This window comes from Microtus pennsylvanicus, chromosome 15, assembly GCF_037038515.1.
Source record: "Microtus pennsylvanicus isolate mMicPen1 chromosome 15, mMicPen1.hap1, whole genome shotgun sequence".
Classification (NCBI taxonomy): Eukaryota; Metazoa; Chordata; class Mammalia; order Rodentia; family Cricetidae; genus Microtus; species Microtus pennsylvanicus.
Window position 1 is genome coordinate 24,759,319 of NC_134593.1, and position 16,926 is coordinate 24,776,244.

Consider the following 16,926-nt stretch of genomic DNA (forward strand, 5'->3'; position numbering starts at 1 on the left):
GAAAACAGAATTTTTGGGGAGTTGGGGGTAGTTTTGTTTTTTTTTCAAGACAGGGTTTCTCTGTGTAGTCCTGGCTGTCCTGGAGCTTGCTCTGTAGACCAGGCTGGCCTCAAACTCAATCTCGAGTGCTGGGATTAAAGGCGTACACTACTGCTGGCTGAGAACAGAATTTTTACATTCCTCTGTCATAACATATCAATATTATGTATGTCCCTTGCCCCACCCCAGCTTTAGTATGGGGGTTTCCTTCCCACTGAATTGACACTGCTCATCTTGGCGGGTAGGACTGTTCCTTATTGTTGGTCCTCACTGATTTTTACCCTTTACACATAGGTCTCTTCCCCACATAGGGTGCCCTAAGAATTATTTGTAGACTGAATCAGGGTGCTAGAAATTTGTTTTCATCCAGATCCCCAATAAAAATATTGCGGCACACTCTGGGTCCAGCCCTGAAGGCACAGCAGGCAGTGCACCCATCTCACCAGGCCTGTGGCTGCAAGTATGGCTGTCACCCAGAGCACAGGGATGAGAGTGCTGTAGGGTCCTTCTGTGGTTTTGTTAGCTCGTAAGTGGGTGATCCATGTTTGCTGTTGGGCAGGGGGATGACAGAAAACAATAGGCCCTGAGCCTGCAGCACCATGGTCAGAGTAAACCCGCTCTCAGCATCTAGCAGTCATGCTGAGTAGGTGACACTTTGGAGGCAGCGCCTTGCCACCTGTGACTATTTCATCTGCTTTTGTTTTCCTAAAGGGGTGGTAGCTCAGGAGTGCAGTGCTTGTGTAGCAGGAAACATTTAATTTTTTATTATGAAATCTTTGGGAAGACCAGCATTTGCTTGTATTCCCAGCACTCAGGAGGCTGAGCAGGAGGATCAGAGGTTCAAGGTCAGACTCAGTTATAAGCCAGACCTTGTCTCAAAATGAGAACACAGGCTGCAACATTGTCTCCTGTTTTACATCACCCGCATCCCTATAGTTTAGCTTATTAGCTTGTTATTGGCTGGCAAGGCTTTTCCTTTTAGGAATAAATCATAAATTGATACTATTCTGTATATGTATGATGATAGCATTTGCCTTAGGTAAGTTACTAAAAGTGGAATTACTGGAATAAACGGTAGAAATACTTTTTAATGTTCATTATCTGACAGTAAACTATTTGCCAGAAAGATTTTTATGTAAATTATTTCTTTTTTTTTTTGTCCATTTACTTCTTAGAGGTTTTATATCTCTTACGTATTTGAACTCTGTACATATTAATGGTAGTTTTTGTTAATATTTTCTAGCTGTGTCCTCATTTTGATACTTTCTGAAATTTTTTGTTTAATAAACCTTGTACTTTTTAGAGTTCCCATACACCTTTCACCTGATTTCCCCTAGTGTTAATATTAATTGCAATCAATCATGTTTATCAAAACTAAAATATCAGGGTGACTGGAGAAGTGCTTCAGTGGTGAGAGCTCTGGGTACTCTTCCAGAGAACCTGGGTTCAGGTCCCAGGACCCACATGCAACTCCCAAATACCGGAAACTCCAGTCCCGAGGGTAGATCCTACTCCCTCTTCAGCCTGTGCAGGTAGTGCACACGTGGTGCACAAACATACATGCAAGCAAAACACCCATACACACAAAATAAAAACAAGTAAATCTTCAGAAAGAGAGAGTGTGCAAGAACTAATAATAGAGCCAGGGGTAGTGGCATATGCTTTGTAATCTCAGCAGTGAGGAGCCTGGAGGAAAGAAAATCCAGAATGCAAAGCTAGCCCCAGCTGCATAGTGAGTTCAAAGCCAACCTCAGCAACATGGAACCCTGTTTTAAAAAAAAGAAAGTAGTATGTTTGAACACATGAAACACGACTAGTCCAGAAACCTGGGAGCCAGGGAAGGCGTTACAGGTTGAGATGTCCTTGGTATTGGGGTGGCAGAAGCCATAGAGTGCATGTGCTTGCCTAGGGAGAGGAGAACGATCAGAGAGCGGCTGGTAAGGGATGGAATGCTTGCTCCTCGAGGGAGAAGGAATGTTGTAAAGAGGAGTAAGATTAGGACGTAAGTTCTTTCCTCAGAGTGAGTTAAGAATCATGGTTTCCCAGAAAGAAAGCACAGAGTAAAAGTCTTCCTCATTTCTGTAAGCGTTAGGTCGCTGCCCTCCTCCTGCCCAGCTGCCATCCTGAGCTCCATGTGGGAGGTCTCTAGGCAGCTGGTGACCATCCTAAGCCGCGAGGTACTGGGATTTTGAAAATGTCGCCATTCCAGTGTGGCCTGGAGCCCAAAGACCACTGCTCCAGGACCTTTCCCACTCAGGATCGAAGTCACCACTTGCTTTAGACTGCCTCTTTCGCTTTGCTAGGGCCTTCATGCAGCCTGCAAAGCTCCTTCTCCCTTATAGGAGCTCAGTTGCTTAAATGGACAGGTGCTCGCTCTAGAGCTCTAGACCGGAGTAACTCAGCAATGGATTGTGGTGGAACCAAGTTAGGCCTACTCACCCCGTGAGGACCACCATCATCCACTCGGGTTGCTGCCTCCCCTCTTCCTTGCTTGGAAAGGTGCTCCAGGGGACAACCTCGGGCCCATCTGCTTGCTTGGGGCTGCTGGAAGCTACTCTGTGGTTCCTGATCTCAGGGCCTTCTCTGTAACCTGCAAAAAGCCCCTGCTCCATGTCCCAGGATCAGCCCAGCTCCAGACTAAGGGTACCTTTGCTTGCTTGGCTGCTAAGGTTGTTTTCTTTTCAGAGGAGAGAGTTGAAGTGAAAGTCCCAGAGACTCTCCCTGAGCCACCGTGTTCTCAAGAGTGCAGGCTGCTGTATGTCTAGCTTTGGGAGCCCAGAGACTGGGAGGGGGGTATTACAGACTCAGGCCTGATTCTGAAAGAAGCTTTTGTTGCTTTCCCTGATAACCCAGTAAACACGAGTTGCCCTTTGAACTCCAGCTGCTGCTGCCCCCAGCAGAAGCAAACCCTTCAGCCTTTCAGCAGGGTATGGAAGTGTCTGCTGTGCCTACCTGAGGAGTCTAGAAGTGATGAGGGGAGGGCGCAGAACTATTGCTTCCCAGTCCCTAATCCTACTGTGGTCCCTTCTCCATCGCCTTCTGATGTACAGTAGTACCCTGGACTCGGAGACTTCTGAACTAAACTCTCGGATCTCTCTCCTGAGTCTGAAGTGAGGACAGAACTAGGGTCCATTTGGATGTATGAGGTACTTTTCTAAAAGTATTTTCATGATATGTCTTCCTAAAAGGAGCCATATTTTTTTTTAAAGAATATTAAAGAAACTATGGATAGGAAAACCTCAGTACATTATAGGGACAGTATAAAATTTTACCCCTGAACTCTTTGTTTTTACAACATTTTGACAGGGTTCTTAAAAGGGTTCCTAGAACATATGATGTGGTGTGTGTGTGTGTGTGTGTGTGTGTGTGTGTGTGTGTGTGTGTGTGTGTGTGTGTGTGTGTATTCTTGACCAACATGCTCATTGACCAACATGATCACTGCCCATCAGTTGGTTGGTTGTAAGGGGTTTGGTTTTGTTTGTCATACTGCAGTTTTCTAGACTCCTCTTTAATTTTTGAGCCAAAGCTGAAGTTTTACTACGTAACCCACTCTGGCCTCAAACTCAAATCCTCCTGTCTCAGTTCCCTTACAACTGGGATGTACCGTGCTGCTATAATGGAATAGGGTGTGTGCATCCGCAGAAAGCCGTGTCTCAGAAAAGTCAGGTGCTCTTCTCCCAAACACTGTGGGACATAATATGGTGTCTCAGGCTGGATCCTGGAACAGGAAAAGGACCCTGGGTCCAGCTGGATCCAGATCAAGTCTGGGCCATAGTGCAGGGGCAGAGTTCTTGTCTGCCATGCACAAAGCAAAAATCAAAACAGTTACAATAATGATATCTCCAAAACCTGAGTGTTTAATGTACTCACCTGGGCATAGCAGTGCGAACCTTCACACCAGCCCTGGTGAGTTCCAGGTCCCCCACCCCCGTGGGGCAGAGGAGCTGTATCCCAGGTGTGTGAGTTGTGAGCGCTGCGCACAGGAGAACTGTACTCTCCAGCCTTTTTATGAATCGAGGATTATTCCAAACAAGTAGTCAGCCTATTTCTTTATAAAAACTGTGCTTGCCAGAGACCGTGTCCTGAGTGAGCCGTAGGCCTGGCTGTCACTTGACTCACTGCCGGGAAGCTTTGAAACAGGGTTCTCAGCCTTCCTAACTCAGCGACCCCTTAAAACAGTTCCTCATGCTGTGCTGACCACCAACCACAAATTATTTTCATTGATACTTCGTAACAGTAATTTTGCTACAGTTATGAATCAAAATGTAAACGTCTATGCTTTCCTATGGTGTTGGGTGACCCCTATGAAAGGGTTGTTTGACCTCCAAAGGAATCTTGACTCCCAAGAACCACTGCTTTAAAAGAACTTGTGTGTGTAGCGTTTGCGCTGCTGCCACTAGGTGGCAGTAGATGCCCGTGCACTGCCTAACGCCTTGCTGTGTCTTCTTTAAAGGCTTTGTCACAACAAACAGAGTAAAGTGTATCTCCCGGAGCCGCCTTTCCCACATGCAGAGGTAAGAAAATGAAGCCAGGGAACCAGGGCACAGAAGAAATGTGGGTGATGGTATGTCGGGGATATCAGTCTTTACCTAAAACATCCCTACGTGGAGCCAGGTACAATGACACACACCTGTAACCCCAGCACTGCAGAAGCAGACAGGTTGTGAGTCCCAGGTCAGCCTGGGCACCAACAAGACTAACTCTTAAAACACACACACGCACACAATAGGGGTTGAGTTTGATAGTGCAGGCCTTTAATCCCAACACTTGGGAGGTAGAGATAGGTATCTGAGTTCCAGGCCAGCTAGGGCTACACAATGAGATGCTGTTTCAAAAACAGACAGATTTTTAAAAGATGATAAGTACTCCAGCTGACAATTCATTTGCTTCCTCTCATAAACACATCATATTTCAAAGTCTGGACACACAGCCCACTTCTGTGATAGTCTGTGCGAGGGACTTTTACTCTAATTCCCACTCCCAACTTTTTTAGGAACGGATCTATTATCAAAATGTTTTCTGGTCATGTCAATCACATATGTAAAAGTTCTTTAACATGTGTTCGTGTGTGTGCAGCAGTGACCAGCCTTAATTGTCCCACACACGCATCTTACAGGTCCTCACTGGACGTGGATCTTATTACTTCAGGCTGCCTGGCTTTCGAGCCTCGGGCATCCTCCTGACTCCACCCCTCCAGCACTGGACACACATAGGCACACCAGCTTTCTCTGTGGATGCCCGGGTCCAAACTCAGGTCCTCGGGCTTATACAGCAAGCACTTTACCAACTGAGTATTCCCTGGTCCACATGGGAAGTTCCAGTAGTGGAGGTAACACTGCAGTTAACAAGACGGGAAGCCCTTTCCTCACAGGCCCAACAGGCCCTTTGCTCACCGCGTGGCATCTCAAGCACACTTCCCTGTGTGACTCATGGTACTGTTACTGTGTTATTGCTGCATAATATCTATACCATGTCACAAATACACTGCCATGAATTTACACAGTTCTCCTGTTGTTGGACAGGTTATTCCTCAATTTTTATTACGTTTTTGTTAAAGAATTCTCAACTGACATCACCACTTCAGACACAGCAGTGTCTGGCACAGCCATAAGCACACTTGGTGCCTTTGTGCCTGTGCGCCATATTGCATGAGAATATTGCTGACCACGTGCAAGAACTTGATCTCCCTACTCTGCACTCCAAGGCCCATGCAGACCCAAGTGGACTTTGTACACAGCTGCTGCCTCCACACATTGTCTTTTCCAGCACTTAGTTCCGGAAGTGCACAGCCTCTTCCTGTTTCCATCTTTGCCTAGTGATACATTCATCACCGTCTTCTCATAACTTCTTCAGCACTAAATTAATATTCTGTTGTCATAATGTACCCATTCATCCGTTTGCCAACTGTGGGATGTTTTGGTTGCTTCCAAATTTAGCAATTATGAATAAAATTACTTCAGGTGTCTATGGGCAGGAGTTTGTAGATCTTGAGCTTTCGGTTCCTTGAGTTAGGTTACTGGATCTTGTGGTGAGTGTAGGCATAGGCCTGTTTGACAGACAACAACAGAGTCTTCCATGGGGGCTATGTCATTTCTCATCCAACCAGCAAGAAGGGAGGACACCTCTGTACCACACTCTTACCAGACAGATACAGTGGTTCTAGCCTCTCTACCACACTCTCACTAGACAGATACAGTGGGTCTAGCCTCTGTACCACACTCTCACTACAGTGGGTCTAGCCTCTCTACCACATTCTCACCAGACAGATACAGTGGGTCTAGCCCCTGGCCATTGCACTGGATAAGGAGCAGTGTCTGCTGCTTTGATTGGCATTTCCCTGACGATGCCTGATGTTAGCACCTCCAGATGTTCCCTTGTATCCTCTTTGGGGAGTTACCTCTGCAGACCATTGGCTTAAACCAGGTTGTTCAGTTTTGACAGACAGGTGTGGCTTTTCATGTATATATCTTCCCTAGTGTGTTGCTTGTCATCTTCAATTGTATTTTTCAGTCATCTCTACAGCACACCTGGGTTCTTGGGCTGACACCTCTTGGGTTTTACATGTTCTAGCTCATTCAGACCAATAAGCTGAAGCACTACCCCAGCATCCACGGAGACTTCAGCAATGACTTCAGACAGCCGTGTGTGGTGTTCACTGGGCATCCTTCCCTCCGCTTTGGGGACGTTGTCCACTTCATGGAGCTCTGGGGGAAGTCTAGCCTCAACACTGTCATCTTTACAGGTAAACAGGTTCCTGTTCTGTCCCCTGGGCTGACGGTATACGGGCCTACAGGACAGAGAGAAAAGCGTAAATATGATACAGCAGCCTTGCACACCTGTAACCTCAGCACTGGAGAAGCTGAGGCAGGAGGATCAAATTCCAGGGCAGCCTGTCTCCAAAAATAAACAGGAATAAACTAGATATTAAGGAATAAGAGTAAGGCCATGTTGGGCAACTGTGTATCAAGCACAGCTTTTGCTTCTGCTCTTTTTGATTCTCTTTTTTTCAATCCTGAAATCTGCTGAGCTGCTTTTTGATAGGATTTGTGAGGTGTTGAGAGCCTTAATGATCCCAGTGGTTGGTCTGGTTTCACCAGTTGGGGATTGTTTACTTAACTGGATCTCGGTTCTTTGACTCTGGTCTGCTCTGGTTTACAACTGCTCTTCTAGAAACAGAGCCTTCAAGAAGGAGCAAAATCGCTAGTGGGATGAGGCCGTGCAGAGGTGACATAGGAAATCTCCCTGTTTTATCAGCATAAGCCCTCGCACTGCCTTGAAGTTTAGAAATCTCACAAGCCAGGAAGTCAGACTCTTGAAAGCTTGTTGTACCCTCAGCCACGCCCGTCTGTATTAGTCAGGGTTCTCTGGAGCAACAGAACTTATAGAATGAATAAATACATATATGAATGAATATGTATTCAATCATATATGGTGGGATTTATTGAAATGACCTACAGGCTGCAATCCAGCTAGTCCAACAGTGGTTGGCTGTGAACAAAAAGTTTGAGAATCCCGCAGATGCTCAGTCCTCAAGGCTAGATGTCTCAGCTGGTCTTCATTATGAGCTGAAATCCCAAAGAAGTAGCCTCCAGTGCCAGCAAAGGAATGGTGGATGTATTAGCAAACTGAGGGCAGGCAGGCAAAGAGCAGAAACTTCCCTCTTCTGTGTCCTTATCTAGACTCCTAGCAGGAGGTATGGCCCAGATTGAAGGTGTCTCTTCTAGTCTGGACCTTTCAGGCGGGAAGTGGATTCACCCACTTCAAACCAGACAAAAATAATCTCTCAGGTGTGCCCTCCATTTCAGATAGTTAAGCTGACAGCCAAAAATAGCCATCACTCCATCCCTAGCCTTGCTTTCCTCGCTGTCCATAGGATCACTGGTAAGCTCTGTCTGGGTGGCCCAGGGAGAGTGTATTGGCCCCTGAGAACAGTGCTGGCACACAGTGGCTGCCAATGCCACGTCCTTCAGCGTCTTCCTTCTTATAACTCCCTAATTCCTGGAAGAACTGGTTTGTGGTTAGCAGGATGGCTGGCTGGGGAAAGGAGCTGCTGAGCAGGACAGTCTGAGGTAGCTCTTTGGGACCATGGTAGAAGGAGCTGTGCCCACAAGCTGTCCCCTGACCTCCACACATGCCATGGCACATGCACTTACCAGAAAACAAAAACAACCTAGTAAAAATAATTTTTAAGGCTGGAGTTTGGGGGTAGAGAGTGTAATTACACCAACAGCATCTGGGTCAGGGCACGTCAGCCCTGCCCTGTGCTCAGCCTGAGTTTGTGAGAACTTCAGGGAGCACCAGGAACTTGACTGCAGTAGAGTAGATGATTCCTTACACCGGTTGCAGGAAGGTACACACCAGGCTGGAAGCATGGGAAAGTTTGTTGTCAGGTCTCAGCGGGTAACAGCCTGATTCACAGATGTTGGGCTCATGCCGCACTGGGAGCCTTCACAAGAACTCTATGCAGTTAGTCATCTCAGTGTCCTATGTAGAAGGCAAGAGAACAGCCAGGCTAGGGTACTGGTTGCTCCTGTTGGGCTGGGTACAGCGTTGCGTTTTGTGTTGGTGCTGGACTCTGTATGGCCCCTGGGTAGCCTTGTCTCACCCTGGGGCTCTGTGAAGTGCACACCCAACAGGAGGACGGTGGCTCCGCTGTGCCAGGTGCACACAAGACCCTCAAGAGCTGCTTTGCTGTCCTCAGACCGCACCACCTTTGGAGCGAAAACAGAGGCTGTCGGGCTGCACGTTGACCCACAAAGCCTAAAACTTGCCCATCGCCAGAATTTTGCTGGGGTTGTCAAGGAAACACTGTGTAGTGAGGCTGTGGCTTGTCTCTTCTGCTCGCTGATGGGCTGTGACTGATGTGACAGAAATTACCAGGTTCTGTGGGCGCAGCTAGGAAATCAAAGGCTGTGAGATGCCCAGTTGCTGGGCAGTGTGCTGACATTTGTGATCGTTTGTTGGGTTTCAGGGACAGGAGTCAGTTTTGACCCCCACTCAAGTGGGGAGAAGTTTCATCTTCCTTTCCTGATTATATTGTGGCTACTGCATAGTATTCCTTCCTGGGCGGTCATGTCACCAGAGGTTTTAGAAGGAAAGCCTGGGCTCTGGCAACCCTAAGAAGCTAGGCTCAATAGAGAAAATAGTGAAAAGAAAAGAAAGATTTATCCAATGTGGCCATATTATGAAGAACAGGTAAAGGGATCCAGTGAGCACCTCTACATTCATCTTTGGGGTAGCAACATAAGACCTAAGTTTAAACAGAGATGTTGCAGTACACTAGTGAGCAGTCTGGTCAGGATGTGGTTCCACCCGTCACTGGTCCATCATGGTCATCTACAAAGTGGTCCTATGTGTTGTTGGACTGTGAACTCTTCCCAGAGCTGCTGGAGCCTGGGGTTCTCCAGCCTTTTCCTGTCCCCAGCCTGGGCTTCATGGGGAAGTTTTAATTGAGTTCCATTGCTTCGGTAGTTGGATTTAGCTGAGAGAAGGGGCTTGGTGTCTTAGACAGCCTGTACTTGTCACCTTGGATGTTGTGGGTGAGCAGGATGTACTGTTCTCTTGGCTCTGGTGAGCAGCTCATTTGGTATGCACAGTTCCTGCCAAGCAAGCGCTAGTGGCCCTTGTGAGAGAACTGAAGCCCAGGCTCCTGGTGGGATTGTGACAGACTCAGCAGGAGCCAACTGACAGGGCCTCGGGGTCTGCACCTCAGTCTGTGAGGCTTGTGACAGCAGGTGGGACCTACAAGGTCTTGTCTCCCTCCTGCCTGGGTGTTAATTTTGAGCAGCTGATGGGTATTCCGTGACCTCTACCGGGTCTTGCCACTGTAAACTGCTGTTTTTCTCTTAGAGGGGACATAAGAGACCGTTTATCCCGTTCTGTCCCAGCTTTTTATCTGGAGCTTTAGCACTGATCCCAGTCTGACCAAAACTGCCTCTGTGATGTCTGCCTAATGGCAAGTTTTATATACCTTTACTTTTTTTTTTTTCTCTTGTTTTTGGGACAGGGTCTCAGTATGTAGCCAGGCTGGCCTTAAACTGTTAGCCCTCTGCCTCAGTCTCCAGAGTGCTGAACTTATGGTGTCTACTACACACCAAGTTCCTTTCTGTTTGTGAGCTGGTGTTTTGTTTAGAGAAAAGCTCTTTTACTTGTTTATCCCATATTTCTCTCACTGTCTCTACTTTTTAAGTCTTAAAGCCTACACCCATGCCCCCAGGTCCAAGTAGTCATCACAGGGGTCCACCCAGCCGCTCCCCTTCCTCCCATGGCCCATATTCTGTGTCCCTGCTCCCACTAGATTGTCTGCTTAGCCCTGACCATATCAGCTGCCAGCTGGCCTGGTGATGTCTCTGTCACCTGCATGTTAAAGTTTCCTATTCCACTTTCCTAGAGCCTGATTTCTCCTACCTGGAGGCCCTGGCACCTTACCAACCACTGGCCATGAAGTGCATCTACTGCCCGATTGACACTCGGCTGAATTTCATCCAGGTGTCAAAGCTGCTTAAAGAAGTGCAGGTACATTTGCTGTTTGGGCCGGGGTCTGGATGCGGCTCTCGGTGGATCAGGTCTGCACAGCCATGATGTTAAGATGCCTGACCTCAGCTATGTGGAATGCTCTGCCCGTTACCCTTCTAACTCGAGGAAGTGATCTTTATTCCCTGAAAAACTTTCTCCTCCAAAGAAATGGAAAGGAAGGGAAATTAGGCATAAATGGGTCCCTTTAATGAGGACCAGCTGTGTCCTGAAAAGCACACGGATGCCCCTCTCCTCCAAGTCAGTCACTCGGCCTAATCCCAAGTTGAGTTTCATGCTAGGTCCGTGTTAGTCCATCTTGCAGAAAGGGAGCGTAGGTTCTAGTAAAGCGAGGGTTTCTGTCCTGGGTGGCAGGAGATGAGCCAAGGCATTGGGATGGCAAGTGGGAGTTGGGGAGGCAATTAGAGCTGCTGAGGAGGACAGCTTAGACCCTGTGAGAGGAAGGGTTCTGATCCTTGCCCAGGAATCTCCAGAGCATGAGTGCCTACTGAGGGACTGGTCATTCTCGGGTGTGGTTGCTTCCTTCATCTCCTAGCTTATCTCTTTCACCCTCTTCACGGACTCTGCCATCATGATGAGGTGCCCATATACAAAAGGGTGGGGCGGGGTGACAAGAGACAGGAAGCTGAAGAACCCCCAGGGAGGCGAGGAAGATCAATGTCACCTTGGATGGACACGGAGTACCCTGTGTGCTCATCACCATGCGGAGGGGATGGCTAGAGGCCTCGTGCTTTTTCATCGTGAGCAACTTGAGTCCTGGTCCCCACCTTCAGCGAGTAACACTCTGGAGGACGCTCAGGCTGAGGCAGGGGACACAGCTGTCGGATGCTAGCCAGGCTAGTAACAACACAAGGCCCCGGGAGAAGTGCTGGCTTGAAAGAACAAGCAGATCTCTGTGAGTTCGAGGCCAGCCTGGTCTACAAGAGCTAGTTCCAGGACAGGCTCCAAAACCACAGAGAAACCCTGTCTCAAACCCCCCCCCCCCCAAAAAAAAAACAAGCAGACCAGATCCAGCCAGGCCTAGCCACTGGAAACCTTTGTTCTTAAAAGGATTTGTGGCTTGATCCAAACTCTGAAGTCAGAGCAGGGACAATTCACTGACCTATGGATTGCCAGCATCAGCGGTCAGCTGGCTGATGTTTGTACAGTTTCTTCTCCAGTTCACTGTCGTACTCAGGTATGTGCCTCACCGGTTTCCACTCTCTTGGAGTTAGCCTAAGGTATACCAGGCCTAGAATACTGGGCCAGCACAAAGCCACAGTTCTCGCGAGTCAAGGGCTTGTAATAGCTGACAGGGCAAGTATCGCAGGAGGACTGTGCTCAAGGAGCTGAGCTGAGCTAGGGAGTAGACACAGTGATGTCACCACCAAAGTTACTCAATGAAGTGAAAACTGAAGGCAGGTGCAGAGGAAGCAGACCTTTTCCTCAACCACCTGGGTTCCTCTTCTCCCTCAGGGCTAGCTGGGTTTGAGCACTCAGGATGGTACAACAAGGGTCAGGAGGAGGCTTGGCGGGCTGCTGTGCACCCAGCTTCTGCCCTTTCTGGTGACCTCCTTATCCCATTCCTCCTCAGCCCCTGCACGTGGTCTGTCCTGAGCAGTACACGCAGCCACCCCCAGCCCAGTCCCACAGGATGGACCTCATGATCGACTGCCAGCCACCAGCCATGTCCTATCGGCGGGCTGAGGTCCTCGCCCTGCCCTTCAAACGACGCTATGAGAAAATTGAAATCATGCCAGAGGTGAGCTGCTGTCGTTTCTGCCAGCGTGCCCTCTGGGACACAGCCAGTCTGTCAAAGTGAAGGAAGGAAAGAGCACAGACCCAGGCACGTGACTGCTCCTTCTGGCGGCGTGCTGGGTCTCCACCACAGAGGTTGCCAGTGCCCTCTGAGGGTTTCCCGTCCTTCCTGGAACTCATGTTTGAGAAAGGAGAAGCGTAAACTTACTCATTTGTATTTACTTCGGCATCATTTAAGGTTTTTTTATTCCAAAATTGAATGGTTTACGTTCTACTAGGTGCTATCTTGGGTTTTATCATAAGAAAATGGAAAAGGTACATTGTACTTATGAACAGTCAAGTGTGACTCAGGGGACAACAGCAAGGAAGAGGAGGTGACTACAGAGCAGTGTGGAGCTGCTGCCCAGGGGCTCCCAGCACTCGCGTTTCTCAGTGTGTCTGTTAGACACCTTTGAGTAGCTTTGATTTGTATAAATGGCTTTTGCTGGGGAAAGTTCTAGAAAACAGATGGCTGGCTTGGCAATGAGAAGCTTCTCTTTCTCTTTCGGAGAATTGCCAATGTTCAGCTCCCCTCCCCCTGCAGCTCCACCGCTGTCTCTTCAGCTTCTAAGAGGCCTTTCTCTAGGTTCTGCTTCATATGGGAGTCAAGGTTGCTGTGTCACCCAGTACAGTGTAAGAGAGATTCAGAAGTGCCGTTCCTTTAACCACAGGCATGCAAAGCACATGTGGAGGATGAAAGGGTTAAAATCTTCTGCAGTTCGAGGAGTGTCTCCACAGACTACAGCCTCTTTGATCTAGTCTTCCAAGAAGGACTTGCACACTGTGAGCTGTCAGTCCTTAGGCTGGTTATCATAGAAGACCCGGCTCATGGGGGGCGGAGAATGCCACCCTCGGAGTGCTGACCCAAGCTGCGGTGGGTTGGGGCTCTAGACTGACTCCAGTGGTCACTTGTCCCCTCTGAGAAGGCCCACCTTGAGGCCTTGGAGGTAGCTTAAAGTTGCCCAGGGCGTCCCTCACCAACTTGGTCCCTGTGATGCCACCTTCAGGCCTCCATGCCAGCCTGACCTGTGCAGAGAACAGTCACTTACAGAGCGGAGTGTGTTTGTGAGCCGGGCAGAGGTGAAGGATGGGACCTGGCAGTCAGGTGTTGGGTAACTGCACCCCAGTGAGGCACACCTCACTCTCCACTCTGCTTCCTCACTTCATAGGAAAGCCCTCCTCCCTTCTTGTTCATCGTCGATGTTTAAATGCTATAAGCTACTTCCTCTGCACAACTGATAGTGAATGCCAATGCTTAGGCAATGGCATCTTGCACATTTATTTTTGTTTTTAAGTGAAGGCACCCTGGCTTCCTGGAGATCCATACAGCTAAGGACAGCACTTAGCCAGGCTGAGCACGAGGACCCCAGAGGTCCGCGCTCACTGCAGAGTGTGCACTGTAGCTGCGTGCACTGTAGCTGCACAGGAAAAGGCACCCATTCAGTGACCTCATTGGAAAACACAGTCCCACAATAGGGGCCACTTGTCCTGCCATTGGCAGACACCAGATTGCCAGGAATCAGAAAACCACTCAGTCTATGTGTGACAGCCCCTATCCTGTGTGACAGTGGTCACCTGGAGAAGGTATGGGAGTGAGCCCAAGGCAGAGTAAAAGGAATCTATACCTGATGTGTGTGTTGAGGAATCTGGGAGGTTCTTGGAGGCTCTGAGAAGACTTCAGGAACTGGCTGGAGCTGTATGAGTGATGTCGTGGGGGGGTCCGTAGTTGTGGGGTCCAGGGCACAGTGACGTGAAGCTGCCCTGATGGACCCTGCCCCTGCTGCAGTGCTCTGAGATGCGGTGGCACTCTCAGTTCCCAGTCCCTCCTCTAACTTTCGTCTGTCTCCACCCCTTCCTGCTGGTCCCTCTTCATCGCTGTAATTGGCACAAGATTTGTGGGAGTGTGTACCTGCTTCATGCAGTGAGTTATCTGGAGATTTTAGGTTCTGGCAGCGTAAGTAAAATCCAAGACAAATATAACGGCCAGCCTCGGAGGCCTTTCCCACCGGGACAGAAGAATGCTAAGAGCTCAGTGCTGTGCTCCACTAGGCCCTGGGTCACTGTCCACCCTGGGGTTCTTCCCGCCCCCTCAGAGGAAGCCCATCTGAAACCCTGTGTTTGCTTTCAGCTGGCAGACTCCCTGGTGCCCATGGAAATCAAGCCTGGCATCTCCTTGGCAACTGTCTCGGCTGTGCTGCACACGAAGGATAACAAACATGTGCTTCAGGTACTGAGGGCGTGTGGGAACCCAGGAGAGACCCCTCCCCTCAGGGCAGCTCTGGCCGCCAGCCATACACTGAAGATCCGGTTAAGTGAGACATGTGTGTTCTTGAAACAAAGAAGGCACTTCATATGAGTTCTTACACATCTCCCTCTGACCACATGCGTCAAAGCACACAAGCCAGCCTGAGGAGTGCCCTGTTGGCCCCTCTGGAAGTAGCATTACCCCATCTTATCGTGGGCACGTTCCTTGTTGAGCCCCAAGCCTGGACACTGCGGGGTAAGACCCAAAAGGTGCAGACAGTACCTATCCCTTACGAGGCCTGGGATACAGGCACAGTACAGAGCCGGGAAGGCCCAAAGCCTGACACATGGGCAGGCAGCACTCGCCTCTGAAGAATTCCTTCCGCACTTGCACTGTGGTGCCCCTGCGCCCCTGCAGCCAGCGCTTAGAGTACTCGGCTCTGTGCTGGTTGCTGCTGTGCATTCTCCTGGTTAATCTTCAGATCCTGAGGTCCAGGATTTCTCTGACCTCACTATCTCACGTTTTCCACAGCTGTCTGGTGGCACAGCCAGCACTTACCTGCTAGACACCACAGTCTGTTCTTAATCACCATGCATGGCTGTGGTTGCCAATGTCCATTAGGAGGGACTTCATCAGCAAGTAGCGGAATCCCTCGAAATGTAAACACGGTTCTCGCTGAAAGGCAGATGAGATGATCCCAAGCACATGGTTTGCACTAACCCGCATGGACCCAGGTGATGATGAACCTGGCCCCTCAGACCAGCAGGGTCATGATCTCAGCTCAGTGAAGAGGCCCTCACTGAAAGCCGCACTTTGATTGCCCTAGCCCCCTCCACGGCCCGCCCAGCCCACCAGCAGTAAGAAGAGGAAGCGCGTGAGTGAGGATGTTCCTGACTGCAAAGTGCTGAAGCCTCTGCTGAGCGGCTCCATCCCGGTAGAGCAGTTCGTGCAGACCCTGGAAAAGGTGAGCCTGATGGCCTGATGTGCTCCTAGGATAAGCAAGGATGCTATAGCCCAAGGAGAGGCTCAAAATAGGTTAAGCCAAAGAACGCCTTCCCTCCTGGGCTGTCCCCAGAGCGGCCTTACCTTCCGTCTGGGATGAGGGAGCAGAACCCCAGAAACAAGTGGGGTACGTTAAAACTGCCCATCCTCATGAGAGCCTTGCTCTTCACAGGAAGACCACTGCCAGCCAGGAGGGCTAGCATCAGCGTGGCTAGACAGGTAGTGATTCAGACAGAAGCGTGATGGAGACACTCAAGTCCTGTCTCAGTGGCTGTCTATTCCCTGGGCCCCAGTGGCTGCTCCTCCCGAAGGAGAGATTTGTGTGTATAGGTGTTCTGCCTACGTATTTATCTGTGTACCATATGTTTGCCTGGTGCCCAAGGAGGCCAGAAGAGGAGGCTGATCCCCTGAAGCTAGAGTTACAGACAGTTAGGAGCTGCCATTGGATGCTAGGGATTGAACCAGGGCCCAGATTCTCTGGAAAAACAGCAATGCTCTTAACCATGGAGCCATATCTCCAGCCCCGAAAGGGGAGATTTCTTGACTACATTGGTGCTGGGGCAGGGCAGTAGACTACCTTAAAGTTTTTATGATTTTGTCTTCAGTCACAGGATTATAATGCTCACTGTTTCCACATTATCACCCATGCTAGGAAAAGGGGGATGGGGTATGCTTCTGAGAGAACTGGGCTAGCTCCAGTGCATGATGGCAGAGAGGGACAGTGTTCAACCAAGCTGTTAATAACCACACTGTCTCAGTTGCCGACTTCAAGTCTCAGAAGCACGGCTTCCTGTCTCAGTAGGCTTGGTCTTCGAACTTTTTGATTTTCTCTAACTGCTCTCAGGATATTCATAGTCCTGCAGATGAGCAAAGGACCCCATCACCCTCATGGCCTGACAGGGATCCTTGTTCCTACCTATGAGTTCTTAAATTATTATTCCTCAAAATAGCTGGCTTTTCCACAATGACCTTACCTTTTTCTCCTGCCTAACTCGTCCAGGAGCAAGCCCCTTTGAGTGCATGGGCCCTGCAGACCTCACCCACTCAGCTTTGGGAAGGAGGTGCTGTCTGCAGCCAAGGACAGGCAGTCCCTGCATCAGTCTTTTTGCCTGTTTATGTTCCATCCAGAAAAGTCTCTCTCTACTTGAGATGCAGTTCTGATTTCTAAGGCGATGCTACAATTAGCAATATAGGTGACTGGAGAGATGCTTTCAGACCACCAGCTGAGTGGTACCTTGCTTTGAGGAGTAGAGCTTTCCCTAGGGCTCAGAACTGTGGGGACGAACATGGACAGGTGCCAAAGTCGACAACCTGGTGTTCCCCTGAATCTC

General features: G+C 49.4%; 1 protein-coding gene across 3 annotated transcripts in view; it reads left to right on the top strand.

Annotated features, from left to right (window-relative positions):
* The window catches only part of Ints9 (integrator complex subunit 9), an 80,383-nt gene that overhangs the window by 62,581 nt on the left and 876 nt on the right, over window positions 1-16,926 (top strand). For all 3 annotated transcript variants that reach the window (XM_075949431.1, XM_075949434.1, XM_075949433.1), the window contains 6 exons: window positions 4,493-4,553; window positions 6,610-6,781; window positions 10,430-10,554; window positions 12,146-12,313; window positions 14,477-14,575; window positions 15,420-15,557. In XM_075949431.1, coding sequence (XP_075805546.1) covers window positions 4,493-4,553; window positions 6,610-6,781; window positions 10,430-10,554; window positions 12,146-12,313; window positions 14,477-14,575; window positions 15,420-15,557 — 763 coding nt within the window. The remainder of the gene's footprint in view (window positions 1-4,492; window positions 4,554-6,609; window positions 6,782-10,429; window positions 10,555-12,145; window positions 12,314-14,476; window positions 14,576-15,419; window positions 15,558-16,926) is intronic.